General features: G+C 38.1%; 1 protein-coding gene across 8 annotated transcripts in view; it reads right to left on the reverse strand.

The window, feature by feature from the left end:
• Nucleotides 1–19680, reverse strand: part of LYST (lysosomal trafficking regulator) — a 177799-nt gene that overhangs the window by 94092 nt on the left and 64027 nt on the right. For all 8 annotated transcript variants that reach the window (XR_003905486.1, XR_003905482.1, XR_003905483.1 and 5 more), the window contains 8 exons: nucleotides 17215–17641; nucleotides 14317–14461; nucleotides 12587–12760; nucleotides 8909–9069; nucleotides 7390–7580; nucleotides 4761–5006; nucleotides 2297–2470; nucleotides 1213–1362 (listed from right to left, as the gene is read on the reverse strand). Coding sequence is in view for 5 of the 8 variants with exons in the window: in XM_029931602.1 (XP_029787462.1) it covers nucleotides 1213–1362; nucleotides 2297–2470; nucleotides 4761–5006; nucleotides 7390–7580; nucleotides 8909–9069; nucleotides 12587–12760; nucleotides 14317–14461; nucleotides 17215–17641 (1668 nt within the window). In the remaining 3 variants the exon portion in view is untranslated. The remainder of the gene's footprint in view (nucleotides 1–1212; nucleotides 1363–2296; nucleotides 2471–4760; nucleotides 5007–7389; nucleotides 7581–8908; nucleotides 9070–12586; nucleotides 12761–14316; nucleotides 14462–17214; nucleotides 17642–19680) is intronic.

Consider the following 19680-nt stretch of genomic DNA (forward strand, 5'->3'; position numbering starts at 1 on the left):
AGTACACATCTCTCTGTGCACAAAGGAAACAATCAATAGAGTGGAAAAAAACCTGTAAAGAATGAGAGAAAATATTTGCAAACCATACATCAGATGAAGGATTCATATGTATACAGAGAATGCTTAACCTCAATACCAAAAAAAATCAAATAATCTATTTGAAAAATGGGCAAAGAACTTGAAAAGACATTTCTTCAAAGAAAATATACAAATGGCTAACAAGTATATGAAAAGATGCTCATCATCACTAAATATCAGGGAAATGCATATCAAAACCACAATAAAATATCACTTCACACCCAATAGGATGGGCACTATAAAAACAAAACAGAAGATAACAGTTGTTGGCAAAGATGTGAAGAAACTGCAATCCTTGTACCCTGGTGATGAAATTGTAAAATGGTGCAGTTCTTATGGAAAACAGTGCAGGGGATCCTTAAAAAATTAAAAATAGAGAGGCACCTGACTGGCTCAGTTGGTTAAGCATGGGACTCTTGATCTTGGTTCAGGTCATGGTAGCACAGTTTGTGGGACCAAGCCCTGCATCAGGCTTTGTGCTGTGAGCACAGAGTCTACTTAGGGTTCTCTCTCTCCCTCTCTCTTTGCCCCCATCTCTCTCTCCCTCTTTAAAAAAAATTAAAAATAGCATTACTCTATGATTCAATGATCCCACTTCTGGGTATATATCCAGAAGAACTGAAAACAGGGTCTCAAAGAAACATTCACACATCCAAGTCCACAGCAACATTATTCACAAAACCCAATATACAGAAGCAACCTAAATGTCTATTAATAGAAGAATGGATAAAGGAAATGTGGCCATATACATATAATGGGATATTATCCAGTCTTACAAAAGAAAGGAATCTTGTCATATGCTACCACACAGATGAACCTTAAAGACATGTCCTAAGTGAAATAAACCAATCACAAGAGGACAAATACTGAATGATTCCACTTCAACATCTCTAAAGTAATGGAACTCCTAGAAACAGGAAGCAGTATGGTGGTTGCCACAGACTGGGGCCAGGGGCAGGGGAAACAGGGGGAGTTGTGTGACAGGCACAGTTTCAGTAAAGCAAGATGAAAATGTCTTAGATCTCTGCTGTACACCAAAGTGTATATAGTTAATACTGTGTTGTAGGCTTAAAAATTGTTAAGAAGGTAAATTTATGTCATATGTTTGTTACCCCTAAAAGTAAAAGCACATGCCTTGGCTTTATTCCATATCTTCCAGTCAAGCAGCAGTTCCTCTAGCAGTTTAACATCTTGGATTATAGCATTAGACTCTACATCCAACTTAAACTCTCCATTCTCATTGATATGAATAATATCTTCACCACAGCAACCTTCAAGAAGGGTCTATGGAAAATCAGCATTAATACAATATGCATTAATAACATTAATCCAAAAATTCAACACAAACATGAAGCTTCCAATCTTAGCAGTCATAACATTAAATTGAAAGGAAGACTAGTGAATAATTCAACCTTTCACAGAGAGCCTTTGTTTTGTAAAACAATTCAAATAATTAGAAAAACACAAACTTTGAAATATTTGTAAATGATTATTCAGTTTCAAAAATGGGTAAAATAAATATTTCATTTTATTTATTTATTTCCTTATTTGTTCTATTTTTATTTTTTTAATTCAATGATTCTGTTAGGCTTTAAAACCTTTTCCAAAATGTACTAAGGATTCACGCCACAAATATATGGATCTCAAGGGCACGGTAAAAGCATGGTCTTTTGTCTTAGCATTTGACCCTCAGATAAATATTTTCACAATATTATCAAATGCTTTTAGCTAGAAAGGTATTTCAATATCTGACGATAGCTGGATCAAAATAAAACTGAATATAACCTCAGAAAACAAACTCTCTAGCAGCACTGCCTACTGGAAATGGCACAGTACTGGTTGTCCAGAGAACTGGGTTCTCTTCCACCACTGGGCGCTGAAGCAAACAACAGTGTCTGCTCTGTGGGCCTTAATTTCATCATTCTACAGAATCTGGGGCCAGCCCTAAGGGACAGCTCCAGTTCATCCAGGTCTAAAATTCTAGGAGTTAATTTTTCCCCCTCACGCTTCTGAAATGCTTCAAAGAAGACAAAAATGTAATTATATCAATGATGAAGAAAACCAGAAGAGCATCTTAGGTTGATTATACACTGTTGAGTTTCTTTCTTTTTCTTCAGGAATAACAGAAACACAAAACTCTATTATTGGAAGACTATATATAATGTAGAGAAGTATCATTGCACATGAAACTATGAGAATAAATTTTATGAGGCCATACCTTCAAAACATGAAAGCCAACAACGCATTTTTGTTTAATCAACACCTGATGAATCATGGAAAGTCCATTACAGTTTTCTAATTCATGTATTCTCTGTTGGTTGTATTTAATTAATGCGAGTATAACTCTGAGTGCTAATGCTTGAGTTTCTTCACAGCTACTGAGTTCCACAACCTAAAAAATATTTGAGAGAAAAATTTGTGACTAGATATTATTGAAAGCTATTTTTTTGCACACACTTTGTCATCATTTAAGAATTATAAACAAAACTGAAAGACATAAGTCCCATAATTTTAGTCTCTTGAATATACTATAAGTGAACTGAAATAACACAACTGTATAAGTCAAGAGCATTTTATTAGTGATTTGAAATGTCATTTCAGTGAATGAAATGCTCTGCGTAACGTGCCGTGGGAGATAAGAGAGAAGTAAAGGCATGATACTTGCTCCCAGCGGGACCTGCTTTCTAGTCAAAAGACAAGATGTATGTATAAAAACCAGAGATTTGCCTTGTACTTCAGCTAAACCTGTGCTTTCTGACAACTACTATATATAAGAAAGACACACCTTCCTATCACGATTAAAGACCAAGAAGAATGAGATAGTATGAGTGTCACAAGGACACAGAAACTATTCCTGACTCTACTCAGCCTGGGCTCGGGAAGTCTAAATGGAGAGAAATGGCCTGGAGGGACAGTAAAATCCTAGAAAGTGGAAACAGCAAGTGGCTTGGAGCGAGAGACAGGGGACAGGTGAGGGTCTGAAACTGGAAGCTCCCAGAACAGCTAGGAGGGTGCAGTTTGCCTATTTGGCTGGATGGCAGAGTCTGGTTCAAAAGGAAGGCTATGCAGGGAAGGTTTTTTTGTTTTTTTTAATATTTATTTATTTTTGAGAGAGAGAGAGAGAGAAAGAGAGCAGATAATCCCAAGCAGGCTCCGTGCTGACAGCAGAGAACCTAGAACTCACAAACTGAGATCCTGACCTGCGCTGAAGTCAGACATGTAACTGACTGAGCCCCCTGGGGCGCCCCAATGCATGTGAGGTTTTTAAGGAGACTGAATTTTATTTTTGTAGTGGAGGAGGAAAAAATACTAAAGAAAGTTCCTAAGTTTTAAGTGTGACAACATACTTTAGAAGTCTTATTGGCAAGATCCTGAATGTGTGTAAAATAAATGATTAACCATTTTCTCCGGGTTCTAGTCATGTGTGACAGTAATCATAACAAAATTATGTTCAATAACTTGATGAAAGAGCAAAGGGCAAAGATATACATTTTGAAACTGTAAGCTATTCTGATCACAGAATGTTGATAGGAGTTAAAGAGACTAATTTTAAAACACTAAAGGAAAATCTATTCAACTAGATACTGGATGCAAAAAAAAAGTTTGAAAAAAAATGAAGAAAAAAACAGGTTAGAGTATGGTGAATCAATGCTGACAAAATATTTATAAGAATGGAAATGACAATTAACACACACTGATATGCCTGTTATTGAAAAATTAATCAAACATGGCCCCATTGAAGAAAGCAAGCCAGTTAGGGAGACTGGAAATGTGGAAATGTTGCAGAAGTTACACTTAGGAATAACATTCTGAGGATGAAAGATCAAAGCTGCCTGATTTAAACAAGCATATGGGCCCTGAGGAAGGAGATGCTCAGTACCACTTGCACTCCCTATTTTGGATTTAAGCAACCCCTATAAACAGTGACTATATACTTACTGACTGTCTACTCTATGTCAGGACCGGTACTGTCCCCATCCTAAGATGACTAAGTACAACAGATCATTAAACAATTTATTCTAATATAGTACTCCTGACACGAGTCAAACTTTTTACATTTCTCCTTTTCTTTAAGAAAACTAAATAAACTCAAATTATTCCTTTTTGGACTTACTTGCTGACCTCTTTTTTTTTTTTTCCCCATGCGTCTTGAAGCTTGGGGAAAATCAGGCTTCACAAATCTTATTTTAAAGAATACATTCCTTGTCTACGGCCATGCCACCTTGAATGCACCCAATCTTGTTTCTTCTTCTTTTTGTTACTATAACATGTATTTCTTCTCTCATTGACAATTTAAATCTGGTTTATTTATTTACTTATTTTATTATGTAATCTCTATGCCCGAGGTAGAGCTTAAACTCATGACCCCAACAGAGATCAAGAGTCGCGTGCTCTACCAACTGAGCCAGCCAACTGCTCCATTAAATCTTGTATAGTTCACACTGAGTTGTGTTAAAAGCATTTCTGGATAGTAGAAAACTTCTAAAAATCTCCATAAGTTAAAAGAAATTTTCACCATGTGTGGCAGAAAGCTTAATGACATCCTAGACATGTGATTTCTTTATCTTAAAAGTTTCATATAGTTGATGCGTAACTTTTGTAATTAAAAAAACAACACTGAGATTTAACAGTATTAAAGAAGTGGTCTTTCTTCAGATAAAACTATAATCAGTGGTTCTTACCCTAGCAAAGAGAAAAACAAATATACCAGTTCCACCAATCTCGTGCAGGACGCCTTGAATAGTTTTACACTCGGTAGGCCGGAGACTCTTTAGATAATGAGGTTCTAATAAGATGCTCTGAACTTCTTTTGAGCTGAAGGGCCTTTGAGAGAGTTGGGTTTTCATCTGACCTTTAAGTCTAATAACTGGCTCATAGATGGTATACTGAGCAGGACAGTTAGTTGTGTAAACAACGGAAAGACTTTCCTGAAACACAAATATTTTCCTTCAGCAACGAAACAAAATGAACAAAAGTAAGTTATCAATCAGCAAACAAGTATTTCAAAGTGAAAAGGTTCCCAACAAATTGTTCTCTTTGACAGACACTCCACGGAACAAAGATGACCGGGAGTCAAGATGGCGTCTCACAAAGGAGAAGCTGGGTTTCAATAGCGGTGATCACTTGTACAAACCTTATCAAGGCTGAGCAAGAGCCCAGCTGTAACCATGTTAGGATAAACATGAAATCACACTATTACTACTGAGAACAGCTGAGTCTTACACACCACACTCATTTCATACCATGCACTGTCCTTTGCACTTACAAATATTAACCGATCTTGACAACCTTATGATAAGATGGGAACTCTGGGTCAACATATTCAAAATTTTTGCCTTGAATGTGTTCACAGGCTAGCTACTCATTTATGAGTGACTCTAAGTCAGATCTTTCTTTCTACCAGAATAAAATTCCAAACGATCACCATCCTTATTACAACTGAATAGAATTTTCAGTATTTCTCCCACACAGAGGGCAGTTTCGGTCAGGCTCTGACTCTGGTAGGACGCTCAGGCTTAGAGAAATCAGGTGCCCTAGCTCAGTGTTTTCTCACAGAAGCGGTGGAGGCCTTAGGCGGTGATCATTTTCAACCATGGCCATTTAAATAGTTTCATCCAGACATCATCTAGCATACTTGCATACCAGCTAAAGTGACTACTAGGTCTATTTGTAAATGACTGTGCTGGGTAAAACAAGATCTTAAACCTGCAGTAGTTTTCAACAGGAAGCTGACAAAATGCTCATCTATGTGAAACAAGTCCCAGCTGGCACTACGCCTTGCCAGGCTTTGCTCACGACCTCATAATCCCCAAATTACTAAATCAGGCTTAAAATTTTGCTTTCTAAAAAGAGTTGTCGCATCAAACCCTTGGGATTTTCATCTGTGATAATTTATGTTAAATTTTATGACTTCCATATATTCCTTTCAAGCAAAATAAAAGGATGAAGGAAATCTGTGTGTGTGTGAAAACGAACTAGAGACTTAAAATTACCATTTGAACAAACACTAGCTGTGAAAATTCCTTGGTCTCCCTAAAGCGTAGATTCTCAGTATGTGGTCCAGAACCTGCAGCAGCAGCATCCGGGATTTGCTAAAAATGCAATTCCTTGGGCCACACTTTAGACCTCTGAATCCAAAACTCTGATCCAGCAATTTATGTTTTAACAAATCCTCTGGGCAACTCTGATGAACACTTAGGTTTGAGAAACATTTCCCTAAAGCATGTTTTCTTAATGGTGACACATTTGGGGTGGAATAATTCTTTTCGCTATAACACTGCCTGTGCACTGTAGAACATTTAGCATCCCTGGTCACCACTCAATCACAGTGGACAGCCCAAATGCTCCCAACCCCCATTTTAAAATACTCCTTAGGGAGAAAACTATTATATGCACAGTATCAGATCATGAAGTCAAATTCCATAGGTATCTACTCTCTATCCACTTTACCACAGATATATATTTAACACCACCTAGGACTTAACATGTACTTTACAAAATATCTATACTAGAACTTCTCCTTTCCTTTAGTCAAATGTTACAGCTTTAAAATATATTTTGATTGTGAAATATACATCTCATTAGCAACAAAAACAAAATACATTCCAAACTAGTAGTCTCCTCCAAGTAAAAGCTATCTCTGACCTATAACTGTACCTCTCAGAAGAAGCAAGAGAAGGAACCCAGCTTGATGGCCAGATCTACCGGTTTTTAATAGATCTTGTAAGACTATGAAGACCCAGGTTTCTAGTTGCTCTCATAAAAAATATCTACCACAAACTCCTAAACTATATACACAAACAAAAAATTACAATAATGTATAAAAAAGAACCTGAGAGTCTCTTATAAGTAGAGTTAGCAATATCTTGAAAGCAAAATTCCTGATTGTTACTGATATTAAAAGTATTTTAAAATCTGAATATACATAAATAAAACGAACACTATAAATAAAAATTACCATTTATTTACAAATAGGGAAATGAAATGAGCAATATTTTTTACGCTAACATATGTCATATTTTCACTATATCATTAACATTTCTCTTCAATGATTAGTACGTATAAAGTAACACTTCATATAGAAATATAATCCTAAGGAAAAGGGGATAAATATTTGAAACCCAAAAACAAATTCTGAGTATTTCAGGTTGTTTTTTTTTAAGAAAGAAATATGTTCTTAAGGAAAGAAAATGTTGAGTAAGAAAAAAGAGAAACTTTAGAAATCTAATTCATAGCTAATTACACATTTTATAAACATGAAATTATCAGTTACTAAAAAGTTTAAACTTATAAAATAAAAACTTAACTTACAATTAAGAGACCAATATCCACTTCTTTCTTGGTCATAAAAAGTTCTCTGATTTGTTCACATCGCAAAATGTCCTTATTAATATATTTGGAGAAGTCATTCACGGGCTTGCCGTATTTACATGGCATTATAGACGTATGGTTGGGTCCACAAGCATACAGATAAAAGGCCTCTTGTGAATCAATCTTAGCTCCTGAACAACAGGAAAATAAAGTTACTTATTTACCACACTCCAACGAGAATTTTTCATAAAAAGCAAGAAATCAAGAGTTAATTATTTTTGCCAGGTTCTTTTATCTCTATAAAACTGATAAAGCCTCACATTCCAAGTTGGTGTCATGAGCAAATAACCTATGCCAAGTATGGATGGGAAAAGAATTAATATACGTAAAGTTAACTGCAAAGCTTGTGATAAAATAAAATAATGAAATTTCTATTTGTTCCTTAAGGTAGAAAACAGTTATTTTTGGTTTTGTTTTGCCTTTTTCAAATAAATGGAAATCATACTTCAGTAAATTTCTTTGTAAAATAAAAGTGAATTGACATCTCTATTCCTTCCATCCATCTATCTATTCAATAAATACTGCCTGAATGCTATTATGTACCAGGTTTAGTGAGATATAATTTTTATTTCTATTTTTAAATTTTTTAGTGATACATATATTTTTTAATCATGTATCTCTTTTTTCCCCTAGAATTTGATGTTATTATAGTATGTACTAAAATCGGGAAGGCTGGGTGGCTCAGTCAGTTAGGCATCTGCCTTCGGCTTGGGTCATGATCTCACGGTTCACAGGTTCAAGTCCCACATAGGGCTCTGTGCTGACAGCTCAGAGCCTGGAGCCTTCTTTGGATTTTGTGTCTCCCTCTCTCTCTGTGTCCCACCTCTCTTGCTCTGTCTCTCTCTCTGTCTCTCTCTCTCTTAATCAAACAGGGGCGCCTGGGTGGCTCAGTCAGTTAAGCATCCGACTTCAGCTCAGGTCATGATCTCACAGTTGGTGGGTTTGAGCCTGTGTCGGGCTCTGTGCTGACAGCTAGCTCAGAGCCCGGAGCCTGCTTCAGATCCTGTGAGTCTTCTCTTTGACCCTCCTCTGCTCATGCTGTCTCTCTCTATCAAAAATAAATAAAAACATTGAAAAATTTTTTTAAGTATTTTTAAAATCTTAAAAAAAGAATATACTAAAATTGTAAGTAAGAGAGACAATCATTCTACTTGTCATAATACTGTATTTTCCTGGATTATAAAATAAAGTTGATTTCATATATGCTTCACTTTGGGGGAGAAGGGCTAGGGGTATGACATACACCCCTGCATTAAACATATATATCAATTGTAAGAAACATCCATGTTATAAAAATGTTAAAATATTTTAAAAGTGCATCTTGGTATCTAGGAAATGTAATACTTACTAACTATAAATGAAGGAATAGAGATTAATATCTTATCCAGGATAATTTACTAGTTTAATACTTGTTAACTGAAAGAAAAAATTGGAAATGCTTTGAAGGAGAAATGTATACCATTGAAGAGGAGTAAATTTCCCAAATCCCACTTCCCAGCCAACTGCAAAAACTCTTCTTGAGAAGAACAACAGTGGCCAATCATGCAAAATGTTTTATTGCTATCAGATGATAAGCTTGTTCTTCTAGGAAGCACGAAGTCCAAAGTAACATCAGGTTTCCTGCGTTAAAAACAAAGTTAAATCAATTACTTCAGTCAGGACTTGAGTATTTTAAAAGTGTAAATGCTTGAACAATTTTCTTGGCTGGGTATCAAACAGTTGGTGATGGGGAGAAAGAGAGTGGATTCTGCTGTCTCCCGGTCCTGGCTGCTGGCAGGAGACCAAGCCCAGAAAGAGGGGAGCAGAACAGAGATGCGCTACGGACCCCCACAGCCGACCATGGAAAGCAGGACTGGACCCCTGATGCCAGTTTCCTCAGCCATCTGGCCTCTGCACATGTGCCTTCCTGGTTTACAAGTACAGACCAACCACCTCCCGCTAATTCCTCTCACCTTGGTAAACCATTTCTAAAATATCATCTTCTACTCAGGAAAAGAGTATCACTTCTCAAGGTTTGGTTCTGACTCGCCACTGAAATGCCAGTGCTTTTCTGCATTTTCTATTTTTTTCAAAGCTCATAGAACTTTTATCAGTGTCTTGTATCTACAGGAATCCTTACAAAAGACAGAATAGGAAAAAGTAAACTCTCTTCTCAAAGAGAGACACACACGATGAGAGGACTTCATCAGCTAGCTGGAAGTCCAGAGTGCCAAGTTCTACCCCCTTTTGGGTAACGTTTTAAGCTCCATACCAAGATATGAAGGTAACTTATAAAGGCAAAGTTTGTAAATAAGATAAAGACTTAGAATATGCAAATGTGGTTAGCTCTTAATGAGAAATTCTACGTTGGTATGTCAATTTATTTAAATTTAAAACCTTTTCCTTCAGGCTTTCTGTTTTATATTTAACATACAAACTTAACTATTTTAATAGAAATATTTTTTGATAAAGTAAAGATGTGAGGTAACTTTTGTACTGAGGTATAATGGGCATACAACAATTCAGTGAGATCATTTCTAGTGCATGCATCATTCTTGAACCAAATGTGGGCCATGACTGAAACACTACTGCCACCTGTTGGCAGTAGGACTTAATACAGTTTTTAAGGGTAAAGAACACTTTGCAAGATGAATTCAACGAATATTAAGTATCTACTATGTGCCATATATTATTCCCACCACATTCGTGTGCTGTTCAATAAATAACAACGTAAGCTATTAATAATATGTTTTCAGTATTGTGTACTATTAAAAATGTTCTCCTGAAATATATTATTTATAGAAATTATTCTATTAATTCAGAAAGTGATAAAGGTACTGCCAAATTTAAATCAACAGAATAATTGGGGCGCCTGGGTGGCTCAGTCAGTTAAGCGTCCGGCTTTGGCTCCGGTCATGATCTCACAGTTCGTGGGTTCAAGCCCTGTGTCGGGCACTGTGCTGACAGCTCAGAGCCTGGAGCCTGCTTCTGATTCTGTGTCTCCCTCTCTCTCTGACCCTCCACTGCTCACACTGTCTCTGTCTCTCAAAAACAAATAAAAACCATAAAAAATTTTAAATAAACAGAATAATATATTTGTCCTTGGTCACTTTCTCACTGCTCTCTTAACAGATGAAATCATTACTTTATACCAAATGGCAAGAAAATTCCTTCAAAGTAATGTAGAAATATGTGAATTGACTATGCTCGCAAACTGTCTACAATGAACATCTAAACTCTCATTCTGAGCATGTCCAAGAATTCGTTTATGACTTCTACACCTGCCAGGTGGTCTGATTCAAATTAAGGGTATAGGGGTGGTAAAACATAGGGTTCTAAAGCATGGGTTGTATCTGGGTTCAAGTTTCAGCTCTACCCCATACTCAGGGCATGACTTTACCCATTCTGGGTATCAAATGACTCATACGTAACATAGAGAAAAGAATATACCTTCTTCCTAGTGTTGTCGGGAGGACCAAATGAGGTCATCTGCATCAGTGTTTCAAACAGTGCCTGGCACAAGTTGAGAGCTTGGGAAATAAGGAGAGGGTCTAGGAGAAAGAGGCTCACTATGCACAGCCCTATCCCCAACTTCAACCGATCTAACTCAAGGCTCAGAAAAAAAGTTTTTACTAATTGGTTGAAAATATTTCATTTAGAATATGGAAGCTTCAATGACATATTTTCATGGATTTTTTTAAATGAAAAAACAAAAACTAAAGCCTTGATTTTGTTCCAATGGCCTGTTCTTTCCTGTGGCGGACCGGGGACAGACTCCCCTAAAGCCACTCACAAGCTCCCTGTTCTCTGCCTTCCTGTGGTATTGACCTCGACAGCTCCAAGCAGTCATCTCGACAGCCTCCCTTTCAGCAGTGACACCACACACAGCTTTCCCTTGGTTTCTGTGGGCCCTTTGGCTCGTAGCATGCCCCATCTTCCCTCCAGGTCTCAGCTTAAATAATCCTTTCCCAAAGAGGCTTTCCCTGACCCACCTACTAAGTAGCAAACCTCATATTTTCTGTCTGGGGGCCTGTTTGTTACCTCCACAGTATTTGTCATAATTTGTATATATTCATTTCATTGTGTTTGCTTCTCGTGTGCTTCCCCCATTAGACTGTGAGTTCCAAGAAGGCATAGAGCCTGAGTCTTAGTTTCCATTGCCCTCAAGCCGAATGCAAACATGCTGGGCACAGGGCAATTCCGCAATAAATATTTAATGGGTGAACAAATGAATGAATAAGAATAGGTCCATTTATACTAAGGGTATATGTTATTATTATTTTTTTTAGACAATTGGAAGGTAATGCATGTAAGGCACCTAGCAAAAGGTCTGCAACATAACAGGTCTGACATATTTTACAGTCCATGAGATTAAATCTAGACTCCCCACCTTGACATGCAAAACTTGCCTGTCAGGTAGCATTACCATACCCATTGGTTTTCTTTCTCATTATTCAACTCAGACTCTTCCTTCCAGCCAGCTTGATCCTGTCCCACACTGCACCACTTTTCCAATTCTGTAACCCTTTTATGTTATTTCATTCATAAAATATTTCCCAACTCTTACAAATCCAAGATACTGTATAGCTCTCTCTGGGTTAAATTTTTCATTAAGATATTCTAGAAAACACTTCTTATTAACTTGACACATAATTCTCCTGGTCGGTAAAAAGCACAGTGTTATACCTGAATCTATCACCTCATATACACTATGTTCCAGGATCCTATTTTACTCTATCACCTGATACACACTAGCTTATATCTTCCTCTAGTAATTCCAATTTCTTTTGAAACCCTGACTTAATTTAGGTATTAGCCTTACTAGCCACTGAATTGAAAGAATTCCTTGTGGATTCATTTTATAAATTTATAGGCCAAATTATAGGTTCTGTTCCCTGATCTGACATACATCCTACATAAGCATCTAAATGTTCTGTTTTCTGCGTGTTTCCTCAAACCCAAATATTAACTTGCATGGGAAATTAATTTTGTATTAAAATGATAAATAGGAAAAATTATCTGACTCTGATATAGACTCCTGCATTAACATAGAGCACATTGTGTCTCTGGTTTCCAGGGATCTGCTTCCAAAGCTATGACAAACTAAACTTAAAATTATAACTGAAGTTAGTAAGTATTTGCTAAAAATGTTTCCTACCTTTGCCCAGAGACCCACATGGAGATTTTCCCATGGTTACTCTTCTTCCCTTGGGGTTGCTGTAGGTAGGTGAGCACCAGGTGTTGCCATCTACTTGGGACGAAAACATTCTCCTGTGACTCAACCTGTGCCAGTAAAGTAGCTTTCATGTCATCGTTGGGATCCATGCACATGCTACAAAAAAGAGAAAAGTAATGGCTGAAGACATGAAGTTTCTGATCTCAACATTTGATAAATGTATAATAGCTGTAATTCCAGGCATTTGAGTTAAATTAAAAATCAGTTCTATTTTTTCTAAAGTTTATTTATTTTGAGAGAGAGAGAGCACACAGAGAGAAGATGTAGCCAGAGAAAGAGAATCCCAAGTAGGCCCCACACTAATGAAGCAGAGCCCAACGCGAGCTCAGTCTCATAAACCGTGAGATCGTGCCCTGAGCTGAGATCCAGAGTCAGAAGCTTATTCGACTGAGCCACCCAGGTGCCCACAAAATTAGTTCTATTTGTTTTTCTGTTTATTTTTGAATGACAGAGAGATCGAGCATGCGTTGGGGAGGGATGGGGAGGGAGGCACAGAATCCCAAGCAGGATCCAGGCTCTGAGCTGTCAGCACAGAGCCTGATGTGGGGCTCGAACTCACAAACCATGAGATCATGATCTGAGCTGAAGTTGGAGGCCAACTGAGCCAAGCAGGTGCCCCAGTTCTATTTTTAAACTAATTTGAAAAGTCAGTAAGTCTTTGTTTTACAGCATAAAATCTGCTTGTTTTGTTATATTATTACCTAAAATAGATGAAGTTCATTTGCTAGTGTGAATAATTTAGGCATTACTTTTCAAATGTACACTCACTATTTATTAAATTTTTAAATTTATTTATGTTTGAAAGAAAGACAGGGAGAGTGAGCAGGAGGCAGGCAGAGAGAACCCCAAGCAGGCTCCAGTGTCAGTACAGAGCCTGGCATGGGGCTTAATCTCACAAGCTGTGAGATCATGACCTGAGCCGAAACCAAGAGGGGTACACTTAACTGACAGCCCCCCAGGCGCCCCTAAATTATTACTATTTATATAGTCATTGCCTTTTTAGAAATTACAGTATAATATTTGGTTCATATAAAAATTAATACATGTTGTACATAAATGTCTAAATGCCAAGATGTACTGAGGGGTCTATCCTACTTGGAGGGACTCTGAGAGAATTAGGATATAATGTATATAAAATACCAAGTAACCTTTATAACAAAAAGCATATATCCTCTAAATGACATATTTTTGTTTAAAGTTTTATAAAAATAGTATCACACTATTCATATTCATTCAATCCAAGCAAAAGATTTGTATACCAGTTAACAAAACAGGTAGGAAAAAAGACAAGATTGCAAGAAGAATTGAAGTTTATCAGATAATGGCTATTTAACATATTCTGCATGGAGACCAGCTGTCTGATAATAACATCTTAAGGTGATTGCAATCTGATAGAATATTTCCATAGGTAAGACTTCAGGGAGCATTTGGTCTAAAATCTAATTAATACTTTAAGAGCTTAGGTTTTGGATAGAATAATTTTTGGATAGAATAATATATTGTTACAGAGGTGGTATTAACAATTGTTAGAATGTATCTTTTTAAAAACAGTTTTCTGATTTGGGGTAACTATTAGTAGATTTCACATCAACATCTCATCTAAGTTATTTAAATACATGATCTACTCGCAGGAGGTTGAGGATGAGCAATACCGGAAGATGAAAGTGCCATTGTGGGGATCAGCCCACACTTGCATCATCAGAGCTTTGGATCCCAAGGAAATCATATGAATACATCCTTCTTCGATGAGCCTTTCACCAGGATTTATGTACTCGGCACCTTCCGGTCTGTTGTTCTCTATGATAAAAAGACGTTAAAATAATCAGTAAAGCAGTTGATAAAATGAGTGGAAAAGTGGATTTAAAAGAACACAAAGCATGGTTGCTCTTTTGCAGTAAATTATTTACCTGGCTGTTCTAAACAATATCCCCAAACTTGAGTCATTAACTCCAAAAAGGCACCAGGAGCAGAAACAGTAATTGAGTATATTAAGAGTCATGAAAGTCTTCAAAATATAGGATAATTGAGGGCTAATTGTGGGAATGAACAGATCACTGTGATGTCACTGTCATGACCTATTACAAAACGTGCCACCTTTCTTTTATTGGTTGGATTCGGTCACTCTGACATTACAGACCCTGGTCCACAGAGCACACATCATTGTCACCTGCACAACCAAAAATCATTATATAATTATTACAATAGCATGATTTAAAAAAATTGATTGTGGAAAAATTGTGCCATTTGAATATATTCTTTGTTTAGACTTCCTGATGAGTCATTTTTGCATATAATTGCTAAGTGGTTCTGAAACTTCAAAATGTTATTCTAAGGCAAGCTAAGGTAGTGCCATATGCTTGGGCTCTCTGGTTATTCATCCTGACTTGAAGTGGTTTCTCACCACGCTAAATCTAGCACAATCCAAATATGTATGATGAGCTGAACCCCCAAGCCTTCTATGCTACCTGTCACTATGCTGCCTGATTTCGCAGAGAACTGTTACTGAAGAGGTACCAAAATACAAAATGCACGTCCAACGGCTCAGACTTCCCGAGAAGATCAACATTACCAGCTGTTAGACTGCTTATATGTTTGTTGCCATTTTTCAACAAGTATAAAGACCACCAATTTTTAAGAATACTCCCCCTAAATTCATTGATTATTTTGAGGACTATTGCCCAAGGTTTGAGATGTATAGAGAATTCATATCTGATGTGATACTAATGTTTCCATATCAAATCTGACTTTTGCACAAATAAAAGACTAGAGCCAAATCCAGTGTATACCCAGGTACTGTAAAGTAGAAATATAACAAATATTTAATTTAGTGCCCACAACAATCTTCTGATGTAATTTTATTGTCCCCATTTAGAGGGTAAGAGAATTGAGGTGCTGAGAGGTTAAATAACTTGCTCAATGTCACAAAAGTCATTTGGGGCAAAGGATGTGTCATCACTGTAATATTTTCTTCAGCTCTCTCTTCAAGACTGGTATATATACTATTTTTAAATGTTCTTTTTTAATGTTTATGCAGAATTGTCATCCTAAAATATATGTATTCTAATATATTTCTACCATAAATTTTTTTAAATTGCCCAATGCTCAACTTTTTTCAGGCTATTGTGTATACTAATTTCATTTTATAAGAGACTGTTTGCATTGTGACTGCCCCCACTTAAATCTGAGAAAGAGGTCTACACAGGTTACAGTGTAGTGGCAATGTTTAAACTCTGGTTTAAACATACTGGTGGGTCTAAATCCCTTCCCATCACTTACCAGCTACATAAATTGCTCATGCTGTCTCACTGCATCCGTAAATATGGACAGTGCAAGCACTTACCTTATGGAATTGTCATAAAGGTTAGATTAAAAATGTAGGCAGAAAGCTGGGCAAAGTGACGCACCTACAGAGAGCACTCAATGTACACGAGACAGAATCATCATTGGTAAGGTCACGTGTATACTGCTTCAGAGCTATCAATTCTTAGTGGAAAAGTTCAACTAAAATGAAAATGCTAGAGCTCCTCGATTTCTGTGCTTGAGGTTGGCTTCCTGGGCTGACCCACAGAGGCACGTGAGTGCGCTATGCTAGTCACAGGGACGTGTGTCTGGAGAAGTGGGTTCAGAGCTCCAGCTGTGGGTATCAGGTGACACTCCAGCTCTCTTCAGTCTTGTCGGTGTCATTAAGGGTTTCCTTTCTCTCTGCGTCAGTGGAGGAAGACCTTCCTCGCAGGCCGCAGGCCTCGTGTTCTGAAGTGGGGAGCCAGTGGGGTGCCAGCTCTGTGTGGCGAAGAGCCTGAGGCCAGGACCTCTGCGTGACCCCAACCACCTGTCTCACCAGTCAGGTCACCTGTCCTGTGGACCCTAACAGTTAGCTGGCCTGCTTGGCTTCTCACCACCATAAACTGCTTTTTAATGAACAGGTTCTTCTGCCTTTTCATCATATGAGGAATGAGACAGTGTCGTGGCGGCAGAACAGCAATTGGATCGGTTATAGAAAGCACCGGAATGGAAATGATTCTAACTGTGGAGAAAGGCTGACTCACTCAAACGTGGTATGTCAGGAACTAGGGGGAGGCACTGCAGAACAATGGAGAACGATGGAGAAGGAGGAGAACGAGGAGGAGAATGAAGAGGAGAGCTGAGCTAACAGAGGGAAAGGAGATGAGATGGGGACTCCTGGGGAGAAGGGGACAGAAGGACACAAGAGTGGCTCTCGGGCTACTTCCTTTCTTCCTCTCACACCAGGAATCACCATAATCCAGTAATGGGGCCAGGAAAGAGGCAGGAAGTGGGGCTGGTGACCCCTCACAGCAGTTGTACATGTGGGGGTCCCTCTGCTGCAGCCCCCACCCCCAGCCCCAAGGCCAAAGTACAAAACAGACCATCTGATGAGCCAGGCTTTGGGGAGGCAGGGCCTGCCATCACTAAGGCTCTTGGCACGAAGAACACGTTCACGGCCAGTGAGAACAGCCCTGCATCCTTACAGCTCCACCCAAAGCTGCGTGAGAAAGCTCAGGGAAGCAGACAACGGAGCAGGAGCACCATACCTGTGTCATCCAAACTACCGTCCCGTAACACTGAGGATTTGCTTCTTTTCTTTATCTTCTTTCCTTTCTCCACGGCACTCTCAGCTTCAGGGATGCGCTCCACGCTGAACCACAGTGACACGCTGAACCCTTCGGACAGGTGCGGCCAGCAGTTCTGCCCCAGCAAAGGCAGGTGGACCGGGGCCACATACCAGGAGGAGAGCAGCTGCTGCGGGAAACTTTCGCCGCTGGCCTCCTTCCGGCCCCGGGGACTCTGTGCTCTCAGTAATAATCCCAGTGCCTTGCTGTTTAGAATCCCAGGACTCTTCTGTGATGAAACACCATTGCTTACATTTGGAGTATGCAGTAAAGGGAAGGTTAGATACTGGGAAGGGCTCATAGTAATGTCGCTTTCAATAATTTTCAGAATACCCAAAAGAAGAACTTCCTAGAGAAAAAGCAAAACAGAACATTGCGATCATGTTAAAGTACACAGTAATTTTGAAATTCAGGTTATAAATGAAAGTACAAGCATACCCACACACATATCAGTGTTCCTAGTTAGTACCTTCCTGTCTACCGTACCACTAAAATTTGCATAAAACATGAAACAAACATTTTATTCTTAAAATTTGTAATCTCTTACAGTTAATTTTAGATTTACATGCTTTCATGGTGCAAGCCTGAAAGTTATGAGTTGGTTTTAAGTAATAGAAATTAACTACAGGGGCACCTGGGTGGCTCAGTTGGTTAAGAAGCCTGCTCTTGGTTTTTACACAGGTCACGATCTCACAGTCCGTGGGATCAAGCCCAGCATCAGGCTCTGGGATCTTCTTTCTCCCTCTCTCTGCCCTTCCCTTGCACGCATGCTCTCTCTCTCCAAAACAAAAACAAAAACAAAAACAAAAACAAAAACTTAAAAAAAAAAGAAATTAATTATAATACTTGTATCTGGAATCATTTCTACCAAAGAAAGATGTTTATTTCCAAGTAGACTATAGTTGCTTCTCTCAATTTTACTTTATTTTATTTATTTATTGTTTTTAGAGAGAGAGACAGCATGGGTAAAGGAGATGGGCAGAGGGAGAACAAGAGAGAATCCCAAGCAGGCTCCACACTCAGCGCAGAGCCTGATGCAGGGCTTGATCTCATGCCCCTGGATCATGATCCAAGCCAAAATCAAAAGTGGCACACTCAACTGACTGAGCCACCTAGGCACCTGTCTCTCAATTATTTTTAAGTGGAGGACAGAACCAGACACCTTACAAATTCTCCAGATTTCTGAATGATATTTATAACATGACTGACTTCATAAAATTGAGTGGCTCAATTACTTACCAACTTATTTTACATGACTTTTCCCTAATCAAATTAATTTTCTTTCATCTGTTTTTGGTAAATCAAAATAAGTGTTTTTAGTTTTCGTTAAAAATTACAAATTTTTGGTTAAACTGAAATGTAGAATTATAGAAGATGAGAGAAGAAACAAGAAAAGTAATGACTAAGGAGACAAGTAAAAAAGTGGAAAAGAGTAACCTAGTACCCTACCAATTATATGCCCTGTGCATAAAATAACAGCTAATATTGATAATGACGATGAGAAATGCCCTCAGGGAAAGTAATAGGAAGATTTCAGGGCGCCTGGGTGGCTCAGTGGGTTAAGTGTGATTTCGGCTCAGATCATGATCTCAAGGTTTGTGGATTCGAGCCCTGCGTCGGGCTCTGTGCTGACAGTTTGGAGCCTGGAGCCTGCTTTGGATTCTGTGTCTCCCTCTCTCTCTGCCCCTCCCTCACTTATGCTCTGTCTCTGTCTCTTTCTCAAAAATGAATAAACATTAAAAAAAATTTTTAAAGAAACACTCCAAAAATACAGTCAGTTACCAAATGTCTATATCAGTGGTTTTTAACCTGTGTCACAGAGTCCTCACAGGGGCCACAAGCTGGGGTGAGGTAGGGAAATGGGCAGGGCTCAATGACAGTTAATCTTGCTTCACAGAAAGTAGCTCCAAGGTTTTGTTTTATTTGTATATCCTTCTGGTCAAGGTTTCATTATAAGAATTAGTTTCTCAGCAAAGAACAGTCTAAAAGTCACTAAGTTACACCAATGGAAAGAAGTGATAGAAGCTACCTGAAGAGTAGATAATAATTTTCAAAAACACAAAACCAAAAAAAAGGGATAATCCTTAAAATGGTAACAACTGCTCATAACTAAGTTCTCTTTAGTAATTATAACTATTTAGCATTTTTAAGCACAACCACTGGGGGTGGGATGAGGTAATGGGACTATGATCCCAATGATAAGGCTGGTTAGCTAAAATGGAAGTGAAACAGTTCAAATATGTGCAAATAATAAAATGATTGAGAATTTCACACATAATAACATGAAGTTGTCTATATAATAATTACCACAACCAAAGAGAGAGCTTAGTGATTCCCAAATAACTTTTAGAATATCCTATTAGGTATCAGTAAAAAAAACTTTAAATT

This window comes from Suricata suricatta, chromosome 2 (assembly GCF_006229205.1).
Source record: "Suricata suricatta isolate VVHF042 chromosome 2, meerkat_22Aug2017_6uvM2_HiC, whole genome shotgun sequence".
NCBI classification, from domain to species: Eukaryota; Metazoa; Chordata; class Mammalia; order Carnivora; family Herpestidae; genus Suricata; species Suricata suricatta.